Source organism: Rhamphochromis longiceps, linkage group LG10 (assembly GCF_057381845.1).
Source record: "Rhamphochromis longiceps isolate RC_006_pf linkage group LG10, R_longiceps_female_GT1.1, whole genome shotgun sequence".
Classification (NCBI taxonomy): domain Eukaryota; kingdom Metazoa; phylum Chordata; class Actinopteri; order Cichliformes; family Cichlidae; genus Rhamphochromis; species Rhamphochromis longiceps.
Window position 1 is genome coordinate 32,368,548 of NC_140566.1, and position 24,245 is coordinate 32,392,792.

The following is a 24,245-nucleotide window of genomic DNA, read 5'->3' on the forward strand; positions in this document are numbered from 1 at the left end:
AAGTGTGAATGCAAATAGAACTGCAAATTGCAGGCAAAGTGAAACGTGCTGCTAAAGCCAGAATTCGGCCAACCAACAATAATACAGAAAAAGCTAAACACAAGCTAAAGAGAAACCTGCCAAACCAAAGAAAACTACTGGAGCTACTGTTAAACACTGCCTTGTCCTTCAAGCATTATTTGAGACAGTAAATATTTGAAGCATGATAGTTCCCAGTAAACTGTATTCTCTCTTAAATTTAATACTTGTGATTAGGGCTGCACGATTAATCGTTAGAAAATCGCGATCTCGATTCATACTTATGTGCGATCTCATTTCCAAATGACAACGATTTAAAAAAAAAAAAAAGAAAAAGAAAAAGAAAAAAAACGACGACTGTACCGCATTTTGATCCGGGACGTAATCTGCATGAAAACAAGCGCTCACTCTTCCTGCTCAACAAATGAAAAGGGCGGAGCCTTATACCACGTGATACAGAAGCTGTGCTGTGTGATGCTAAAATTAGCAGGGGAAAAACAACGGAGAGCACGTCAGGGAAGACGAGAAAGTGACAGGAGAAAATCCGTCCCGGTCAACCACCCAAACATCAATAACGGGAACCTTATACAGCGCTTCCCTATACCCGTCGAACTCCCGCAGGCACAAAGAAATTACGGAGGCTATCACTTATCACCTGACCAAAGATATGGCTCCCATCAACACTGTGCAAAACGAGGGATTTAGGAAAATGATCAACATCCTAGACAAACGCTACACAGTGCCGTCCCACGACTATTTTTCTATTGTTGCACTACCTGCTCTATACACGCAGTGTCGAGCAACAGTGGAGACGGAATTTCAAGCAGTACAACATTTTGCGGCAACAACAAAACGTGAGACATTTATTGTTTTTATGTTCAGTTTCAACTGTTACGAAGTTGATGTGCAGTTAATAAGCGCTATAAATATTTATACTGGAAAAGAAAATCGTGAGAGAATCGTGATCTCAATTCTAAGCCAAAAAAAAAATCGTGATTCTCATTTTATGCAAAATCGTGGAGCCCTACTCGTGATGAAAATATAGGTCCAAATCATGCTAATGAAGATGGTCTTAGCCATAGTTGAATCTGGCAATGTCTGGTGGAATCACTGTTGAAAAACCCGCAACCTGATTGTTTTTGCAATGAGGTTGTTGAATTAAAGACACCATCGCCTCCTTCCAGCTGAAGTTAATGATGGAGCACATCACTAAATTAATTTATTTAGCATCGATTTGGAGCTGCCAGCTAAAACCTCGCATTAACTTTTCTAATTGTCTCAAACTCCATCCTCATTCCTCTTTTTTGGTTCATATTTTCTCCCAGTGTGTCGTGCCAGGACCTGACAGTAGAGCTGGGCGATAGAACGATAACGATATGTATCGCGATATAACTTTTACTCGATAGAGAAATTAAGCTATCGCGATAGACCTCGCCGCTCTTGTCCTCTTAAAAAAAAAAAAAAAAAAAAGGTCAGCCAATCCAAATTAAGTAGCGCAGAGCCGAACCAATCACAGCCGCAGCGTCACGTCGCGTGACTTGTTACGTACAGCACAAGTGCCAAGCCGCACGTGTGTTTGTTTGGGAAGCAGCCAGCGGGTAATGGAGCCAGCGCGTAATGGAGGAAATGAGTGTGCCGACTAGAAAAATCAACTGAGCGTGACCGAAGAGAAAACAGATGATGGTTCCAATGCCGGAGAGATTGTCGAACGGAAGAGCCAAAGAAGTTCCGTAGTGTGAAGGTATTTCGGCTATTTCAAGTCTGACAAAAAACAGAGTAGCGTTCACTGTAAATTGTGCCGAAAGCAAGTCTGGAAATACAATAAACTGGTGCATGCGTCACACTGTGCGCCACGTTATTGTTTCGGTGAAATGAATTTCTACAATACTGTTACTGTTAATTCTACTCTCTGCAGTGTTTAAATGCTTACATATACACACAGTTACTGTCCCTCCACACATACGACTCGGTTCTGCTTCTATGCCCCAGCTTTGTTTACTTTTTCCCACTGAGGCTTCTAGACTTCTGATTGGCCAACATTTCTGCACGGTTAGGAATCTAGCGCCACCTGCTGCTTTGGCATGTTCATAGCAGCGTTTTCCTTCATTTCTGCCTTTATGTGTGGACGGGATTATTTTTTAAAACGAAAACGGAAAATCTCAGTTTTCAAAAATACCCGTGTACGTGTGGACGTAGCCTCAGTCTCTGACTGGAAGCGCTAATTCGTCATTTGGCTTTTGTCAGACTAAAGTAACTGTTAAAACTGTTTGAAAAGCTAAGCTATACAACAAGGAGAGATTGAGAATTTCCTTTTAGTTCTCAGTTTATTTGATATTGACAAAAGTTAGTCAGTTTTGTCTGTTCTTCTGTAAAACAAACTAAGATTTATTTTTAGAATTAATATTTTGTTTCTAAGTGGAATTGACAATTTAGTCTGTTTTGTTTGTTCTATTTTGAAACTTAAACGCTTTAGCGGCTGCCTTTTGTGTAGTTTGCAATATTTGCCTTTATTTATCTGAAAAAGTCTCATGTTCCTTAAGTACATCTACCCTGTTGAACTTATTATGAGAAATAAATATTTAAATCAAAACAAGCTGCTGATTATTTCACATTTTACTTGTGAGCAACGGCACATTTAAATCTTACAAATATAGTTATTTGGCTTATATCGTGATAGATATCGTTATCGCCTGAAATGAAAAAAACATATCGTGATATGAAAAAATCTCATATCGCCCAGCTCTACCTGACAGGCAGTTAGAGTCCATCTGTGTGTTTCCCACTGAAAGGAAGCGACACTGCGCTGCCCCATTTCCTTTTGATTAAAATTTCAGCACACGTCGGCGTGATATTCCACTGGGGCTTTCTGCTCTAACAAGACCTTGAAAAACAAGACAAGGAGAATGAGAAACTTTTGTAATCTGAGTCTCTGCGAGAATCTTAGTGTGACTTTGCCTAGGTGTTATGCTGTTTTTCTCAGCCTCAGCCCAGGCACACCACATAAACACATGCAAAATAAGAGACAAGATGTGGGTGAGAAGCTGATTGAGATAAACAAAAAGACAGAAAGGAATTTAAAAAAGAAAAAAAAATCTATTTCTTCTTGCTCCATTTCTTCCCATATCTACCGCTTTCTCACACCTGCACGTGCACTCCAGAAGCAGATGCAGAGGACCACAAAAGAACAAACAGCCGAGGGAATTTAAATCCCAGAAAAGCTGTCGTAATCACTCAACACAATAATGCAGGAAATGGAACTGGACACCACATTAACCCAGCTTTCTAGTGGAATATCCATTGCCTTCCCACAATAAAGGTGCACACATTTCAATTTATTTCATTTCAATTGAATATGGTTCAGTTGGAAATCACCATCATTCTGTATATGATGATGATGATGATGATGATGCGCCCACCCAGCTGCAAATACCAGACTGCAATGAGTACAGAATATTCTTGCATGAGCTGCTGGAGACAAGCCAGAAAATGAAAATAATGTACCTTTAGAAGTCAACTGCATTAAAATAAATTTCCCCTGATAGTTTGTAGGGATTTTTTTTCCTCTGGCCTGTGGTAATACACATGTAACCTGCTAATGACAAGGTCGCAATCATATTTTGCAACTGTCTATTATTAAGTTTTGATCTCTAATTGGTTTTACTGTTGATTTCATCATGTTTTGATGTTTGTTAATTATGGTTTCCTGTTTAGCATTCATTTTCATCCTAGTATATTAAGCTTCAATTCTCGTTATACCGGTTCACTTCTAATTCTTGTTTTACATTAGTGAGTTTTTATTCTTGTTTTAATTTTTTAGTGTTAGAGTTTTGAATTATGTTTCATTGACTTTAACATCTTGTCTTGAGTTTATTTCTGTCAGTGTCTGTGACGTCTTCTTTTTCTGTGTTGTGCTTTTTTCTTTTTCATTTTTGCAGCTTTACTTTAAATACCATTTCTGTCATTTATCATGTCAGTTTTACTTCCTGTCTGTCCTTCTTTTCTTGATTGTTTTCACCTGTGTAATTACTTCCACCTGCATCTCATTTCTCGCCTGTTAGCCATCCTTAATCGGTTCTCATAGTGTTTGCAGTCTTCCCTTTGTCACAATCCGTTAATATATCCTCATTTTAACTTTCTGTATTAACCTAAATAAAGTCCTCTGTTTCTGCATCTTGCTTTTGGGCAACATGCATCGTGACAGCTTAGTCGACTCTTTCTTCCTACCGTCTGCTGTATATCTGACAACCAAAGGGACCATGCGGGTACTGAACATTACAGGTCAGAGAAAAGGGGAGCCCTTACTGTTTAGATTCTCTCTTGCCATCATGACAGAATCTAAATAGTACCGGACAGTCCAAAGCCACCTAATAAATCTGAATTTTCTGAGTTGGTGTTCCGAGAAAGTCAGTCAAGGGTCCCAATTTGCTTGAGCCAGAGGGTACCGCTTTGCTTTCATGGATCCTTCTATCTTTGTCGGTAAGACTCGACTGCTGCTATCCCATTGAGTCTAGGGCATCCAATGTTATCTAAGCCTGAGTGCCAACTTTAACATCATTGGCCTATCTGCTTTGTCACCAGCCGGCTGTTCAGAAGGTCTCTGCCACTTCCAGTGACGTATGCCAGCAGCATATATTCTGAGAAATTGCCCCCAGGTCGACCCTCTGAACTGCCCTTCATATAGGTCGATCCCCTGCTCTTCCTGTCCCCCTGGTTGACACCTTGAACTGCTTGTTTGCACTGTCCTGTGGCTGAGTCACCTCTCTGAACCTGCCTCTTCAACTCTCCTCCTTCCTGTTTTAGTTTTGATTACTGTTGGAGATGGAATTTTGTTATTTTTACATTCTAAGTTCTGTTGTTTAGGGTTTTTTTGTTAAGTTCACTCATGTTCTTGTATTTATTAGCTTAGTCTCTTTAGAGTCTTCTTGTTTCTTGTTGTTATGTGTCCATCTCTGTGTTAGATGTGTCCCTGTTGAATTACTTGCAGATTTATTTTGTAGCTCTCCATCCCCAGCGTTGTGCATTTAGTTTACTTATGTTCTACTTTTTCTTCATCCTTAATTAGTGTCACATGTATCTAGTTTTACCAGCATTTCCCTGATATCTGTGATTAGCCGTCAATATGTGTTTAAACCCTGATTTTGTCTGCTGGTTTTTGGATTTTATTGCCTTGGTTTTTGAACTCTTATTAAGGCTGATTTCAGAAAAATCTGTCTTTTTTTCATGCTACCAGCAAGATTCACATTTGGATGGTCTGTGCCAAACAATTACCGCTGAAGGTTTTACAACAAATGCAACACGCTACAATTAAATAGGTTGTATCATTCTACAATAGCAAAGTACGCACATTAATCTTTACAATTAAAAGTCAATTAAAAACAATTAAGTCACAATTTATAACTATATATAATAATTCTGATAGAATACGGTTACAATGCTTGATGTATCATCAATATTTTTATTGCCAACTACAAAATTAAATCCTTCTTCACCAAAACCAACCAGTTTCTGAGCTTTATTCATCCCAAGGCTCCTAAATTACATTTTTTTAATCCTTATATTTATGACAACACAACGTCCAGTCACAACACACTGAAATCAGACATGTAGCTGTTTTCTAAAGATTCAAGTAAACCCAACCAGAACTCTCTTGTGTCTCACAGCGCCTCACCTGCTGCTAAGTAACTAAACACAACCCACAGGGATTTCTGACCTTTGCTTGCCCACGCCAACAGTTGAAAAAGATTCAGTTCAGTTGTATTTTTTAGCATCAAACGCATCAACTGCAGCCGTCTCATACAAGCTGCTATAAGTAGCTCTGTTCAAAAAGAAAAACAGTAAACACAGCTGTCTTTATTCTTCTCCGAGTTTTCGCTGCCTCCCTGCTGTGTGTGCTGCTGCTACTGTTTCTGATGGCTATCATCACAGAGATGAGGTTCACACTGGCACAAATACTTTTCTGCACTTTCTAACACATAATTATTCAAGGTGCAGTATAAAGTAGCAATCGACCACTGGATTAACCATAGCACTAACACGTAGCCAAGTAAAAAAAAACTGTTCTTTTTAGGCCAAAATTCACATTTTTGTTAAGAGAGGGGAAGAAAGTAAGCTATTTCACATACTGCACTGCTCTCTTCATCGTGTATCTCTTACATACAGCACTTCAAACAGTGCTGTATGCTTCCCAAACACAGTTAAGTCATTACCACACATGCAATGCAGCCTTGCACTTATTTAGACATTACCCAGTGGGGGTGCATGTCAGAACAGTTTAACTCAGTCAAACCAGAAAGGAAACTGGCTTTGACCTGCCAGCTCCTTAGCACAAAGTCCATTTGATTTATGCAGCAGAACAACTTTAGACAATGTTCCAACCTTTTCTCATCACTGGTTACTTTATTTTAAAAAAAAACCTCTCCTAGTCCTGCACTGGTTTGTTGTCATTTTGCAGTTTCTGCCCGAGTCCAGAAGGACCTGAGCTTTATATTTCTCTGAGAACGTTCTAACTGCCTGTGTTAACTCCCGTGTCTTCCTCTATTTCTAATGTGAGATCCTGTGGCTGAAACATGGATTATGGTGACCCTCTAATGTACTCCTAATGTGTGGAAAAACAAGTCAGTGACCTCTCCCTCACCGCACTCTCACTCACCAACTGGACTTTCCTTGTAGAATCTCCCTGTTTGGACTTCTTGTACTAATAGCTCTCTCCTCTCTTCCAGAGTCAGACCAGCTACCCAGAGTGACCTCAGAATCTCTCTATTAAACTGATAATCCAGTCTATTTGAGTCTCGTGTCTGAGGTCACCATTACAAATGGGCTGAAGTGTCCTATGACATAAATGTGGTGACTGAGTGGAAAATAAGAGACTGTAAAAGAATGACCAAATGACCAACATGACAGCTAACAGAAGCAAACTTCCACTCGAGGACGTTGAAACTGTCATTGTATGCATACATTTTAGATGTTTTTAAATCAGGATTTATTTAAACTAACCACCACGCGTACAACACAAGACTCCAGTCAAGCTGTTCTTACTTTCTTGACAGCTTTCTGGTGAGAGAGCCAATATTACATTATAATGTAAACAACAACAGGGTTCTTTGTATTTGCCCTTTAAAAAAAGAAAATCAAATTTGGTACAATGTTTTGATTTAATGTCCACTTCTGCCAAGAAACAGTGCCGACATTAATTTTACCCTCTTCTCTGCAGTCATACGACATAACAGCCCAGAATATGTACTGATATAGAAACTGGCATACTGAAAGTAATACAAACAATACCCGTGAGGTTTATTCAGATAAGACCTACCACGGTGCTCTTGAGGAAGACAGCATTCAGAGCAACAACCGTTACAGCTGATAAAAATAATAATAAAATGAACCTTGACATTCAAATCTCTTGTGCCAGACCTTTTGATTCGCAAAGTTTTCCACTGTGTTTTAATAGAAAGTTTAGAAAGTACATGCGACCTCACTTCAGACCATCAGTGGCATTTTGTTCTGTCACGTGTTTCTCTGCAGAAATGTTTCGGCCCTGTGCCACACAACTTCACCAGAAGAATATAAAACATGCTTAGGTGAGTCTTTGCAGAACATGTGACATCTTGACAGTGACAGTCCAGATGCTTAGAATTAGTCTCGCATGTTCTCCCTGTGTCTGCGTGGGTTCTCTGCCTTCCTGACACAGTCCAAAGACATACGTAGGGGCTGCGTTTATTAGTGATTCTAAACTCACCATAGGTTTGAACACAAACACAGGTTTGCTGTCTGTGTCTAAAAAATAAAATAAAAAATACAGTATCACCACCACTATCTTAAAACCACTGTTATTTCTAATGGCTTTTTAAGAGCTTGGCAGTTAGACCTTGCTAAGAATTGGCAATATCTCCCTGAACTCCAGATAAATAATTTCCAACAGATTATATCGGACAGGTTTTCAGAACAAACAACACATTTTGAAATTGTAGCTGCAGCTGGCAAATTTTATTACAGATTTAAGTTCATTTCAGTTCCCTAACAGGGCTCTACACTAACTTTCTGACACAGCTGCAGGCGCACCAGCACAAAAGTTAGACGCACCCAAATCTTTCAACCGCATCGCTTAACATCGCAGTTTTACATGTGCACTTCTTTGGGGGCGGAAAATTGCTGTCCGTACAGACAATGATTAACTAACAATCTTGTGCTTGTGCTTAAAGTGCTTTGGCAATATTGTAGACAATGTTAAACGTAATCATCATCTCAGCCTCCTCTGACGACCTGTTTGCTGCTGCCTGCCACTGAAAGGCAGTGGAGAGAGGGGACACTTGGGCGGTGCATTTATCACGACATATAATATGTTTTCTGGATACACTGTCCTTTTTAAGCGTTCAAAGACTGATGGCTCCGTGTCAGAGCACTGGCTATGAATTTCGGACGGATCAGGCCTTAATGAAAAACTTATCAATGGTTCTTTTCATCTTTTCTCATTACCCATAGCTACATCCACTTATGTCGGGCCTAGGCTACTCACTAGGGCTGGGTGTCATCACTGATTTCTATAATCCATTCGATTCTGATTCACAAGGTCCCGATTTGATTCAATTTTGCCTCAGACAGTCAGAAACATTATAATTCTGATCATTTAACAGTACTGACACTTGTGAGACTTCATCAGAATTGTGAGCATCACAGCAGATGCTTTGTGTCAAAGTAACTGAGAATAAAACACAGAAAAACATGAAGGAGATTTTCCTGGCCTGGCTTTTTATATAACAGATAACCTTCAAAATATTCTGCAATTTTGCATAATTTTAAAAAGTTTTCTTCAGTATTGAACAGCAGAAATTAGGCTTTGTCCGAGGTCATTTAAGAAAAAAATAAAAAAATTAAAATTAAAAAAAAAGGACAGCGGCTGACCGCGCTGTAAACAGCGGTAGACTGGTGGGTTATAAGCGAATGAATAATGCAGAAAACAGAGGTTTGAGATGCGTAGTTTGCTGCTTCTTTTGCTGGTGGTTCAGTGAATTTTGGTTGGAGAGAGACAAACCCTGCAGCGCAGAATCTAACGCAAAAAAGACGTACACACAGCGCGGACCTGGTGCATCAGAATCAGTGAGCTGTCAGCTTTCAGCCCCGACACCGTGTCCGTCTACGTGCCGTTGAGTGAGAAAGCTGATTCCGATGCATCAGGTCCACGCTCTGTGTTTACATCTTTGTGTGGAATCCATTTATCTGCTCTCATTTGCTGTTTGGTGGTCGTTGAAATTGTTTTATGAGCTTTAACCTGAGATTCTGGCAAAATACATTTATATTTAAAAGTCGATTCAGGATTTAATGAATCGATATCGCTTTATTCAAGCTACTCACCCCCATGTCATACTGTGTATGGTTGCGTGTGTGTGACAAATAAAATTTGAATTTGAATTTGAATTCTCTATCCGCCTGCACTTTCAAATGTACAGACGCACTACATGAATATCTGGACCATGACCAATCAGAGAGGTCCCGCCCCTGATTATCTCTGATTGGTTTACACCACAATAGGGGCATAATGTGTGGCTGTTGTTGACCACACAGAGACTTTGAGAGTTGCAGAGACTTTTTTTTCGTTACTCAAACAGTTGGTGGCACTGGTGCGACCTAAGATATTTTTTTTGTCGCACCATTGAAAAAATGCCTAATGTAATTGAAAACTACTTCTCTGGCTGTTGACTGTGTCTCTCGTGTTTCCAAGTTTGCTTTAAATAGAAATCTGTGCTGAAAATAAATGGATCTAAAGTTGAATGTCCAGGGCAGAAGTTCACCATCATCACTGCTGCTGGCCAGTGTTGTAGGATGATAACTAATCAATGTGTTAGTCAGACAGACACACTACATCACTACAGAGATCTGTGTAAGAACATAAAGAACATGTCTACTGAAACCGAATCAGCAGGAAAAGGGGTAAGAGTTTTGGTATTGGAAGCTGTGAGCTTGGTTAAATATTGGAATGTCGGCCGGAGCGGGAATAAATAAATAAAAGTGTTGAAATGCAAACTAATCCATATAATCTGATGATGATTTTTCTTTTTTTGATTTAAGTTATATATTTGTCAACAATGATCAGCACACAGAACATGAAGACTTAAGCCACATATACAGTGACTGTACCAGAAGTTAACAAATGATAGGCATTCAGTCTAGAGAAACATAGTCTGGTTTGCTGGAGGTAAGTTTTCTAAAGCCCATGTATAGGAATTTATTTTATTTATGTATTAATCACATTATTTTATTGTATGATGCCTTGGTGCTACTGGATTTAAACATATTTCACACTCATACTGCAAGACAAATGGTGGGGGTGTAGTAAGGAAGTTGGGGGAAGCAGACCACTCCCCAGGAAGAGTCTTTTGTCTCTTTGAGGACTCTGGGAGGTAGCAAGGGAGTGTGAACCTTAAGGTGTGAAACAGCTGTGTACTGCCTTTTGTTCCTGGAGAAGGTATTTAACTGAGAACCATGTTAGGCTCAGGAAGACTCTGCTGACCGTCTGCCCCGCGGTCATGCAGGCTCTCCACCAAGCTTGGTTTTTCTCTTCTTTGTGTTTTGATTAATGAGTCTTAGCTACTGCTCACCGCTCGTCTGCAGGCTTTATTTAATGGAAAACGTCCACAACACCCAACAGCCACTTATTTTACTTTATTTACTCTTAAAAATTCACAGTCTGGTTCCCACAGTGGATGTATTTGTCCTGAACAAGCATTCTGAAATATATTTCATACTTCATGATAGCATTCATTCGTTTTGGAAATATACATTGTGCTTTATTGTTTAAATTAGTTAGAAAGGCAAACATACATATAATACATCTCAGTTGTAAAAGACAACATAACGACTTCCAGCTACTATGTTTAGGAGAAACCAGTATCAAAAAGTATAGCTTTAAAGGTCTTCCTGCAGCTGGTTATTTTGTTATTATATAAAACAAGAACATAAACAAGCAGTCCCTGAGCGAGACCTCAATCTCACCTTCCTACCTCTGGCTAGACACTGGAGAGCCCTGCGATCAAACCCAGCTGCACAAAAAGCACAGGAAGGAGGCAAATCAATATACAACTCCAAGCGTATGTCTAGCCCCGCTAAACATAGAAATGGAAGGGAAGTGAGTTTTTGTCTGACTTCACCATCAGAGACACTTAACTCTGTGACTGTGTTTGAATGACTCAGAACCAGCTTCCTCCATCTTTGTTCCCTGTCACAAATGCATACAGTTTAGAGGAATATTAAGAAATTATGAACTTGAATAATGTTTACCCACAAACATGGGAAAAATACTTTGTAAGCAGCAAATATTAGGTGCAAGATGAATGTTTTCATGCTGTAGTTGCTATCTATCCAAAAAAATATAACCGACTTCCTCCCAGAGGGCAATTTATATTGTTACCATTTTCAGTTTTTTGTGCAAAAGTAAAAAAAGAAAGAAAGAAAAAGACGAGTCAGAAAGACTAGTACAATCGTGTGTGAACTGAGGTTAAACCTTTGAGTTCGGGGGAAAATTGTCACGGCTGGTGGAGTGAGCCGTGTGGTGTGGAGGAAAAGGAGGACCCAAAATGCAGCAGTGACTGATGATACGAATGATGTTTATTTACAAAGTGGTAGTGGCAGAAACAGGCAGTGAGGTATGACAAAACAACTGAAGAAACCTAAACTGGGAGAACTAACTGACAAACCTGAGACCATACAAAAGGGGCGATGGGCAGAGAGACGCAGAGACAGGAACACCATAGAACACAGCGATACACGGATAAATGCAGACGAGCCGACAATGAACACAGACCGACACCCACTAAATATACATACACACAAGGTAATCAGGTAATCACACACAGGAGGGAAGAACAGCTGAACCTAATACACATGAGGACCGGAGGAGACAAGCTGAACACAATGACAACAGACACAGACTTTCAGAACAAAACAGGAAATCTAGAACCCGAACCAGACACAAGGGGGGAGGGCACAGAATAACTAGAACAGAGGAAAACAATCACAAAACACAAAACGCTGGGTCAACGACCCAGGACCATGACAAAAATGGCCTCCTCCAATGTCACAAACTTCAGGCTATATTCAGGCTTTCAGGTATTTTCATGTCCCTCTAGTAATAAAGATTATAAATATCAAAAGTGGTTCCTAGTTTTATTATAAGCTTTATGCTTCCTTTTTCATAAGATGGCTCAAGATTACCATCATTACCAGAGTCTCTTGGACTTGCTCAAAAAATGTTCTTCCTCCAACTTGAAAACAGATTGTTTGCTGATTTTCTACCACTTTCTGATCTGTTCTAAACAAACAGTCAGCGGGAAAATGAAAGACAGATAAACGCTATCGGACTGTTTTTGTCTGGCATTAAGAAAAATAAAGTATTACCAGCTGAGCAGTGCATCTGATAAAAAACAGTGCTGGCAATTCAATGTGCGAGGTCAATACTCCCCTCATGTGATACAATTACCTGCTTTTCATGTTTTGCTTTACCCTCTTCTTCTCCTCCATCATATTTAGGCATTTGACAGACAAGTTGATCTGAGCTAGAGGGTCAAAATCACTTTTTCCATCTTCTAAGAAAGCGCAACTTCTCTATTCACTTAAAAATCCATTTCCATCTTACAATCGTAGAACTGTACAATCAGAAGTACCAAAGGTAATTAATGGGTCGTGATTCTGTGTATAAAGTATCTTTGTGCTTGTTTTTTTCTTTGCCAGCTAACACACTCTACAAAACTCACAGCTTTTAAACAACACTTTGAGCAACACTTCAGGTATCCACTGAGTTTTACTGTTATGTTACTTGAGTCCTGAGAGCCATAGTTACAAAATCGTACTCTGCTATTTCAGGTAAGTTGCAAAAGATCTAGACTATGCTTCTGGCTGATTAACCTCATTGTGACTCACATGCAAATCCTTCAAGGCTTCTGCTCTCTGTCTCATCTGAGCTAGACATGAGCTTGAGGCAGAGGACCTCCCGACAGTGATCCCTGCAGCGAGGCACTCCAAACTCCCCTTGCAGAGGAGCTCAGCAAGGCCACTGCACAGTCCATTATCTCCCAAAAGGAGTCATTATCCAAAGTCCTGCTGAGATGGAGAGAGCAGGCAGAGGACCACAGAGAGGCCAGAACTCCTGGAGTTCTCTGCTTCCTGTGGTTTCAAACTTTCTGCTCAGATATTGATGGATTACGACGCAAACACTGGTCTTACAGAATTTTTTTGGACCGCCTGCTGCTCCCACCAAGCAACATGAAGACCAAATAAAGTCTTGTGCTCCTTTCTTTGGTCAAATCAGAGAGAAATCAAAGATGAAAATATGTGGAATGTAGACAAAGGTTTGTTGTTTTTCCCAAAAGTAACATGGAAAAATTGGCAGGGACTTACTTTACTCTTTCAAAAAGTGCTTCAGTCGATGGCTTCGTTTGCAAAGAACAGTTATTTTTCTCATTATCAGAGCCTTATCTCACAAATATTATCGTGGCTAAATGGACATACTGTAGGCTGTAAGAAAGCCTTAAAACAACAGACTCATTGTAGAATTACATTTCCAAGCACCACAGGAGTCTGCCTGTATTGTCTACTACTTATTTCAGTGTGTAGAGTTTGTATCGGCTCATGTTTCATATTACAATGCAACAAAGAACAGAAAAAGGACACACTAGGAGATTCAAACTAAGATACAACGTCAGCTGGATATTTGTACACAGAAAAAGAACTTCCATAGCCCTCATTAAGAAACAGTTTAAAACTGTTCTGATATCACCAAAGAGCTGAATGCAGTGTTTTCCCCACACAGCTTAAAGGATGTTAATGTAAGCTGCTGACAGATCCAGCTGGTAAACATTTCAGATATCTGATTTTAAACTGCTCTTAATACTACTGAGCAAGTTAATATATTTTATGCATAAACTACTGCTAAAAGGTATTTGCTTGTTCCAGTGCTTGCTTCCATTCTGCTGTAAGCAGATGGAACTCTGGGCCAAATCAATGCTGCAGGTTTTTTTGGCTCTTCGACTTCAGAATCAGCAAAAATCTAAATAAATCGAGATGCATTACAGTAGCTGCCATCCACTGAACTAAGCTAGACAAGTCACTCTAACTGTGAGGTTCTATTGTATTAATGGGACTTCAGTGTGATCAGTCTGGTGCTTTGCAGTCTTGTCATTTTTTCTTAGCCGTTTGGCCCTTTCATGGCTGCAGGGTAGCTGGAGCTGAAACCAAGGCCAACACATAGAGACACACAGTCATTCACACTCACATTTATACCTACAACCAATTTAAAACCATAAGTTAACCTATGAACCTGGAGTCTGTTCACCTTCAAAGTAAAAGTGGTGCCTTACTACTAGAACCAAAAAGGTACCACTATTACTCTGAAGGTAAATGTTCTCTTCCCAGTTTGTATCACACTTTTTCAAGTTTCACCAACTTCAATGCAAACCACAGGTGACTTTGACAATCTGCTAGCGACAACTTCACAACAACATTTTTGGTCTAGCACCCTTTTTGTAACCAGTTCCACCCAGGGACAGCCACCAATCACTCACCAAGGATTAGACACATTTTTCCCTAACAACCAGAGATTGCCAGCAGGTCATCTAGGCCTGTGTAACTGAGGCCTAACATGAGACATAACTAGAGAGAACCCACATAGGCACAGAAAGAATATAAAAACTGTACACAAAAAGGTATCCACTAGCCCGCTCTGGATTCAAACCCTTGATCTTGGTGTAGTGGGATGGCAAGGCTAACCACTACTTTACAAAACAGTGGTTAAAAGTAATTCAATGAGTAATCAATTCAGTTTTATATATGTAAATCCAAATCACAAGAAACATCATCTCCGGGTGATATAAGGTACAAACAATAAAAGATAATTTAATGTCGTTTGTTATTTTTAACAGGATGAACTAAACTGTATTTATTTCCAGTGGTTTCGGTTATTTCAAAACCCGTTAGTTTTTGAAAAACTACAAGACAAATACCACAAAAATACACCCTGCATAATATGCTGGAAATGCTGGGATTGCAGCCTTCACTGGTTGTTGTGTGAATTCACATCAGCTGTTCATATAAGCTCCTTATTAAAATGTCTGAGGGAGACGAAAGCAGCAAAGAAGCAGTACTTAATGGTCACCGCACAGAATTTCTGGTCCTGCAAGCTCAAAGAGCAGCTTCCTGTCACATCTATAGCCAGAGGCAAAGCTGGCAGAAAGGCCCCAGTATCAGCCCCCAAGCACAGAACAGCACTAAGCTTCAGAAGTACACTAAAATGGTGAGCATGTTTGCCTCCAGGTGAGAAAACAAATGAATGTTCAACAACAACTGAAGAATTTCCACTACATTAAAGCTTAAATAATCACTGAGGTGAGTCCGTAACTCCGTTCTCACTACAAACTGGAATCTGTGATGTTTCATATCACAGAGGAAACAAGCAATAATTCAGCAATAAATAAGGAATGACACATGCATCAACTTTCCTGAAATACGCGAAGTGTTACACTGATAAAGAAAGAAAATTATTTTCATGGATGCATAGCACATCTGCAGTAATGACTGAGCTCAGGTTCAATTAAAATGTCACAATAAACTGAACCTCTGTGTCTTTGGTTATGAAGCTCAACGTTAGATGACCATCAGCTGCAGTGGCAACCCTGCAGTCCTCCATTCCACACCATCCTAAATATCACCCCGTCAGCAGAACTCGTACTACAGATGAGTAACTTTGCTTTGCATGTTGCCTTTCAGCTTTGCTGCCACTAACTAAAGAAACAGATGTGATTTGCACTGGCTTCCCTAATCCCACATGCTCTCTATCTGCCCCATTAGAAGCATCGACTTAGGCTGATTTGCAGGGCCACAGTCATGCTGGGTTCTCTTTTTTGAGCAGAGAACACAGAGACAGGTTGTTCCTTCCTTCACTACAGCGATCAATGCTCGGTATGGTTAAGAGGAGCAAATCAATTGGTTTAATAGAAAGAGCTGTCACTGTGCTGCTGAAAGGCATTTAGCCACACTGGTGAGTACAGTTATCTCAAGGCCATTTTGTTTTTAAATCAAACAGTGGATTTTTTTGTTTCTTTTCAGAATAAAACTTTTTCAGCATAGTAATAAAATGAAAATTCAACGCTACGCAACAAAGCATAGACAAAGTGCTGAAGTGCGGAACAACAGGTGCAGCCAAAGCTTTCAGTCGCATTAAGTGATTAGTCTTATTCAGCGCTCGGTGAAAGTAGGGCTGACGGTTCAAACACAGAGCATTCGTTCACACTGCATTCATATTGCATTTAAACATATTGCTTACATCCCAGTTTGGAAGAGTTTGCCTCATTCTCCTTGAAAACCACTCAGGTTCTCATGTATCAGTTTAGGTCACTGATGAAGCAGGAGACCACATGTTACATGGCTGAAATGTAGCAGCCCTTTGCTACATGCCCTCTCCCGCTCTCTCTTCCCCTCTTTCCTGCCCACTCTTCACTACTAAACTAGTAAATAAGAACAGGCTACATATTACTGCATTGACAACCAAATCTATAGGGAATAAAAATCAACATATCGCAAAAAAAAAAATGTTTTCAGAGTCAGTGTTGAGAATTTTTAGGTTAAGTCACATCAGTGTGCCTCAGCTTCCCCAAGTGTCTTTCAGTGACAGAGCCCAAGGTTGTCCATTTTTTACCTTACATTTTTACTTTCGGTTGTTATTGACAAAATTCTGGGATATTTTCAAGCGAATAATAAGCAAGGGTTTGAGAGGTTACGAACTGACTAAGAGATAAAAATAAGGGAAGAAGACCCACAGTAAGCATGTCAGTAATTTTCTGTTCAGTGTAAATCAAATGTAAGGCATGCTCCTTAAGTGGAAATCCTTAACCTTGGTGGTGCAAAGCTGTGGAAAGACTGTTGGCTTTAATTGTACCAGTTTGAGATATTATAGCTGTGACTGAATCTACACATAAATTGTGGAAATGAGTCCTGGGTCCGGGTAGTGGTTTGAGAATTCCCAAATGATGTTTTGTTACTCTTTACGGTTTCATGACTGAGGGTCAAGCAGAAATGCAAAAATGTGGATATGAAAAAGTGCAAATGAGGACATAGCACCAGAAAAGCCTTCTATGTCCGGCTCCCTGGGTAAATCCATCTAAGAAAAAAAAACAATAAATGTAAATGTTGTTCATTTATATCCTGTTATAACTAATACATCCGTGGGACAGATTGGTTATGAATGAGAATGTGGCTCACCCTTTTTGTATTGAATACACTCTGATCTCATTCTGATGGTTTAAGCGATGTGTAGTCGACAAGTGAAGCAGACAGAAACCAACAAGGGGAAGAAAATATCAGCTACAAACGTCTCTAACAAGACTTATGTGGGAAAAGCCTGAATGGGATTAGAGTATTGATTTTTATCTACTTCAGTGAAGCCATAACAGCCCACAGGGAGCACTCAGACGCCGAGCACAGACACACATATTGTTCCTTCCTTTTGCCCTTATTTGTTTTTTGTTCCATTTGTCTTTAGCTATTAAAAGTTTACAAGAAACAAACAGAAGACAAGATGAATGTTTGCAGCCGGTTTCCAACAGTGTAAAGGAGTTTCTGTGCCATTAGAGGTTAAAATAAGATAAATGTTAGGGTTGGATGATGATGTGCTGGCAGCCTAACCCGTTTGTCTCCCTCCTTTTCGCTCAGTCCATGCCTTTCAGTACACATGATACAGAAATAATGGCACTTTATGTCAAGTGGGAGTAAACTGGCTTCCTAATTCACAACAGCGAGCGTGATCGATGACTCAGATTTTTCTGAGCTCCAATACATCAAATGCATAAAAAGAAAAACAATAAGACAGCTCATATTAACTAAAATCCCTGATGAAGGGAATTAAATGCAAAATTAACACTTTATGCGCCTCCCTGCGTATTCAGGGTGTTGTTTAACATTCACACTACCAAATCTATAACTGCACAAACCTCTTAAGTTTCCTGATGTTGTAAATTCATCTAAGTGGCAAATGACAAGCTTTTCCATCTCTAACTTCAATCCCACATGACATGAACGCAGCACAAGTGAGTAAATCAGACAGCATTATTGTTCTGATGTTGATGTTCTCGCAGCATGATATGATTTTTTTTTTTTTTTTTTTTTTTTTTTTTTTAACAGAGGAAATACATTTTGACAAAAACCACCACAAAGAGATTCATATACCTAAATTACATAAAAATTGCAAATCAATATCAATCAATATTTTATTTCTATAGCACATTTTAAAAGGACAGTGTCCATCAAAGTGCTTCACACAAGGTAGCAAAGCAGATTAAAACAAAGGCAACAAAACAAGTTAAAAACAATTATAGTTACAGTTACATAGCACAACTGGAGACCAGGTGGAAGTCCAAACTAATTTGCATCAAAAGCTAGCTGGAACAGGTGAGTTTTTAAGCATGATTTAAACGACTGAATGGAATCTGATATGCGGACATTGATAGGAAGATTATTCCAGAGTTTGGGTGCGAAAGCTCGGTCCCCTCTAGTCTTTCGTCGGGGCCTTTGTTGCACTAAGAGCAGTTGGTTAGAGGATCTGAGCATTCTCTTGGGGCTATACACGTCGAGAAGGTCTGCTGGGTAACTGGGCACCAGTTAAGAGGCGTGCTGTGGCATTTTGAACTAATTGCAAATGCTGGAGGAGAGAGAGAATTGGAGGCCCATGTACAGAGAATTGCAATAGACCAGTCTCGAAGTAATGAAGGCATGGATAAGCTTTTCAAGGTCTTTATGTGGAATATAGGGCTTTGACTTGGAGATTTGACGTAGCTGGTTTTTACCACACTATATTAATGCACAAATATTCCCCATTAACTTGTTGCTTACATAGTTGCATATTACATTTTCCTTAGATGAATATATTTTATAAGTCAGGAATTCCCTTAAATTACAATGCTGTGATTGCAGCCATTCCCCAACTCTCTGTGAATGGTACTCATGGCCATTGATCAGTGGTTGTTGATCAATGGTCATGAGAATTTGCATAATTAAGATTAAGGAACTGACCTCCCAGCCCATTGTTCCTCAGTGGGCTGGTTTCAGTCATTATGCAAATGTACTGTTTCTAAGGTTGGGGAAACCTGCAGTCAGCTGAGACTGAAGAAGTCACGTGAATGAGTGACGAAACGTTTCTCCCACAAAACGCTACGTCCAGATGAACAGAATCAACTTTTGGAGATCCCTTAAATTAAATTCTTTTTTTTTTCTTTTTTTTTCCCACGGAGACACGATTAGGAAAGCACACTATTGATATTTATGTACGGAATATTTATGTACAGAACGTGTGATTAATATATTTCATTTTGTATTGCCGTTATAAGGTGTAGAAACATGAAAGGTGTCATGGATGTTTATATACAGGGGTGCACATAAGTGGTCCGCATGTGCGCATCCGTTGGAGGTGGAGGAACACCAAAGTAATTACTTAAAGGAGCTTGCTTCGACATCTTTAAGAATTCTAAACAAATGTCTGTCCTCCTCCAGAAAATCTTATGTAAGTGTAACCCAGATCATTGTTTGAGTATGGGATTTCTGATTATTTGTGGTCACTGAACGCACCACTGTGCCGTGCGCATAGCCACTCTCTAGTCCAGCTACAGAGTTTTTCCTTCCGTTCGTCCGATGAGGCGCATGCTGCTCTCGTGCCCTCTACGAGCTGGAAATTCGGGAAAAAGTCTTGTAGCAGTTACAAACGTGAAGCGGAGCTGAGTCCGACAGCATTCGCCATTACACGAACTCCTCTGGCTGGTTTGTTTGCCCTTTTGGTGCCCTGGATCCTACTGGATGAACTGCCTTGTGGAAGTCCTCATCTGATGACTCTGCCGAACCGTCCTGGCAAATAGATGGTCGTTGCTGCTTGCTGGATGCTATTATTGGATGCTACACCGTTCCAACAGAGCGGTAGGAATAATTCAAAGGGCCCCAACGATGCGCTTTATTTTTCCCTGAGCTCAGGTGATTTTCTTTTGGCCAAAGGACCTTAAAGGATACATATTTGTTTTTATTTATTTATTTTATTTTTCTTATGACACTGAGTGGAAAGACACTACAAAAAAAAAAAAAGGGGTTTATTATTTAAAATTGTGTCTAATAAATGTGTTTATGTTAAGTAAGTGTGGTGTCCATTGTGTGCTGGAAGCCTTATTGTTCCTGTGGTGGAGCAGCTACTACCAATCTCCTTTACGAAACTAGCCTCTGACAGGATACAGGTATTTGGGATACATTTGATTTCTTGTAACCTATTTTTAGAGAAACTGTGATTCTGGGTTAAACATCGGGGTGAAATTGATGACACCGACACCTAGTGAACTGCCCAAGGTCAACAGTCCTGATTTCCACGCATTAAAGGTTTGGCGTAAGTACAGATTGCGTTACATATGCAAACGCACATTGCAATTTTGTTCTTCCAAGATGGGTTATTGGAGTCTAATCGCCAAATACATTAATTCCTCTATCTCAATCAATAATGTTCAATTCTTCCACGTGATCTCTCCTTATTGAAATAGGGGTCTGGCTCTCTGTGTTCAGTCACTGGGAGGTTACTAAGTAAAAGCCGTATTTACTAAGTTCAGCATATGAATCCTTGAGTGAAAAATAAAAACTCAATTTTTTTTCTTAAGTAATTATTTTCATAAGTTTACAACTTGAATCTCTAAAATTCAGGGTTATAACTCATGTTATTATTATTATTTTAATCTTCAGTAGCCCTAATATTTCCCCTACTGTTTAGCTGTTAAATTGAAAAATGGAAAGGAAGCCTTTTCTGTCATAGGCACTATATAAAATGGACTGTGCTACTGTGAGATCACCCACTAGTTTTGAATTAGCAGTTTTGCCCCTGACATGTTGTTTTGTGAAGACAAAAGTCATGCTGCATCTACAAAACGCATAGGCACAATGCAGATGACCTACTGATCATTTTTGCAAACTAATAAAATAATAAATTTTCATTGAGTAAAACTGAAGCTCAGATTTCTTTGACTATAATATGAGACAGATAAGTACATTAAAAGGCTTCAACAGGTACCAACAGCACAGACGTGGCAGAAACATCCAGTTTATTCATTCATGTATCGGGACGGCTATCGGTAAAATGAGCCACAGCCCGCACTGCAGCATCCAGGTGGATGAGTTATAAAATTCACACCAGTCAGAGTTCTTATGAAGGGGAAAATATGCAGACAGGCCAAACTCTTTTTAGAGCCAGACAGTAAACAAGTGTTTTTAATGCTAAAAAAAAAAAAAGGGGGGGAACTTGCTCAGTTTTACATCTACTATGTGAACTTCAAATTTTCATAATTGGCACTGGCTACAGCCCAAGAGGTAGATTTCTCTGTTCAGTCAAAGGGAACTGAATACGTCAGGCAGTAGATGATCAATTCTAATCACTGGCTCTCATCTACTCCATTGCAACAGTGGGAATGGAACAGAAATTAATGCAAGCATCAATAACAGGAAAGCTGTGATTGGGCACCTTACACTGATGACTGAATGCAAAAACATCAAAAACATTAACGCAGGCTGGATTTCCACAAATCTACACATAAATCATGCTTAAGTGGTCATTTTTACTTCATGGTTTTGAATGTTGTTTAATCCCTCAGAGAAACTGAGCTGATATATCTTCATCACTGAGGGAATGTTAAAGAAAAAAAAAAACATTTCATGCGTTCAGTGTAAATTTGACGCTGAACATGTGGCTTTTCTTCTCACACATCAAGGAATGAATGGTTTTGTCAAAGTATTATGTACAGAGACGCTGGATATGTTGAGTCTAAATACTATGAAAAAGTTTTAAATGAATTTGCAATGTTGAAGCTTTTTTTATGACAGCCACTTCTTCTCACTTAAAGGACTACCAATCAAGAGAAAATTAATTAGAGCCAAAAATTTCATTGGACTGATTTTAAATTCCAAAAGCCTGTCAGCAGTATGAGCATTAGCAGCCTTCCTCTGTTTTCATTTTATAATTTACAAGAAAGAAAAAGAGAACCTCCTTGACACTACTGGAAGCTTGCTGCATAAACATTCGTCTTGTCTCTCTTATTAGAGGTGAGGCGCATCGAAGCGTTTGCCAATGACTGACGGGCAGGAAGCCAGTGTTGCTGTGCTCTTCACTCGATACATGCCTTCTACATATGATTCTCAAATAAAGGCACCTCAATGTCAAATAAGAGTGAAAAACAGTTTTTAAATTTACAACATCCTCCATGTTTATAACTTTACAACAATGCTGAATTGTAATGGAAGTGCCTGAAATGTCAAGCAGATGCCTCACGCCAGCCGCATACCTTTATTATTTTATTTTATTTTTGTACCCTGCCTCTCAGGTGTGGAAGCCTTAGTAAAATAAATATTGCATTTTCTTTTAAATAGAGTACAGTACAGACACTACAGCAACCAGGATCATCATGGTTTTAAAAGACAAAGCACTTTCACCAATCAGAAAGAATAGTCATGAATATAATTTTACGATCTGGTAGATGCTCCTTATTATTCTTCACATGACATGCCAACAAATTAGTTCCTTAATATTAATCAATAATGAGGGATTCAAAGCTGACTGCCAGGAAGCTCATGCTGAAGCACGTATAATCCCACAATGAAAGCATCTACATTTGTTCATCATAAAGAAAACTCTCAGTTCCACTACACTAAAACCAAGCTAAGCACAGAAAAACAATCAATATCCAGACAGTGAAGATGATTAACTTTGAATGCCAGACTGTTACACATCTCATTGTTTAATGTGTTGAAATAAAGCAATAGTGCTGAAATCGTCCTAACACCCAACAAACTTTGTCTTGCGATCCTTTAGGTGCCTTGGCTCTGTCCATGGTGCTGAACCTGAGCAACGCTTGTACGCTCTCCATGGTGCTGAACCTGGGAACACATGGGTTTCTTTATTCTATGTTTCTTTTTTAGATAGTGGTAAAAGAATGTGTCTTGTGGATATTCTCAATAGTTTTCTAGTTTTCTTTTTTTCATATTTCCCACTTTTAAAGTCGCCTATATGAATATTTTCTCTGTTTCAGATTTCCCTTTCTCAACCAGTCTACTGAAGCTACGCTCTGTCCACACTTTACAAGGCTTTAAAGTAAGGCGAGGGTTGCTTTGTAATCTCACTCTTCTGCAAATTCTACTGCACGTCTTACTATTTTGAGTGAATGACGGCTACCTTAAGCAACACTGTGCTACACTGTGTTTCACGTCTCACTACATTATCCTGAACCTGATCCTGATTTTACAACATATACGGAAGATTGGATTACATATTTTCCTTACTTGAAGTGAATTCTTACGCGTTTTCTGTAGTTTAAAAGTCTCCTGTATGAGAGTGTGTTCTTTGTTTCAGATGTCCCAGTCTCAACGAGAATAAACCGAGGCTATACCGTCTCCCTGCTTGTCTTTTAAACCGAGAACAAGTGGACACAGTGAGGAAACACGATGCATGTATGTTTTTTAAGACTGCCTTTAAAGTCTTAGCACCCCTGCGTGACACGGGGAGCGTTAAAGCCGAGCTTCTCTTACCTGTATCGGTGCATCCACTGTGTAGAGAGAGTTGTCAAACACTCGGTCCCTGTACAAAGACCACAACCCGACGTTAGGGAGGAATAACAGAGCCGCTATGAGCAGCCCGGCGAACTGCAGCAGCCTCTTCTCCTTCCGCCTCATCTCTGCGGGAGAAAGCGCGCGAAGCAACGGCGGTGCGAACAGCAGGGTCCCGTCTCACCACTTTTCCAAGCGGAGACAACTTTCGCTCTGACTCGAGGAGCGAGCTGCTTTTAAGCTAACTCTAATACCCCACCAGCCGGGACATCCGGGTGAGAGTTTCAAAATAAAAGCACACGACTTACGAAACGCTTTCACTTTGGTCTAACGACAAAAACTAACTTTCAAAGAGCGACGAATGGTGGCATTTGAAGATTATATCAAATGAATCCTTTCTCTTCTATTATACTCTGTCTTGAATGTCAAACCAGTTTCAAGATTTCAGCGACAGAAAGCCATATTTCTCTTTCTAGTTCATTCCATCTCTCAATGATGCACTCACAACACTACATTAAAGGTCACATTGTGGGATCTGAAAACGGTTATGTAGATGGCTTCTTGTGCCTTTGTAGTTTCCTGTGTGAAACGTGGACACAGGCATTTTATATCTGACATTGAATCACATCTTTAGTTTG

General features: G+C 39.6%; 1 protein-coding gene across 1 annotated transcript in view; it reads right to left on the reverse strand.

The window, feature by feature from the left end:
- LOC146661226 (polypeptide N-acetylgalactosaminyltransferase 10-like) overlaps positions 1 to 23,795 on the reverse strand; it is a 96,000-nt gene extending 72,205 nt beyond the window's left edge. Inside the window, exon 1 of the mRNA XM_085421322.1 lies at positions 23,590 to 23,795. Within this exon, the coding sequence (XP_085277448.1) occupies positions 23,590 to 23,733 (144 nt within the window). The 5' untranslated portion in view covers positions 23,734 to 23,795. The remainder of the gene's footprint in view (positions 1 to 23,589) is intronic.
- Between the last annotated feature and the right edge of the window lie 450 nt (positions 23,796 to 24,245).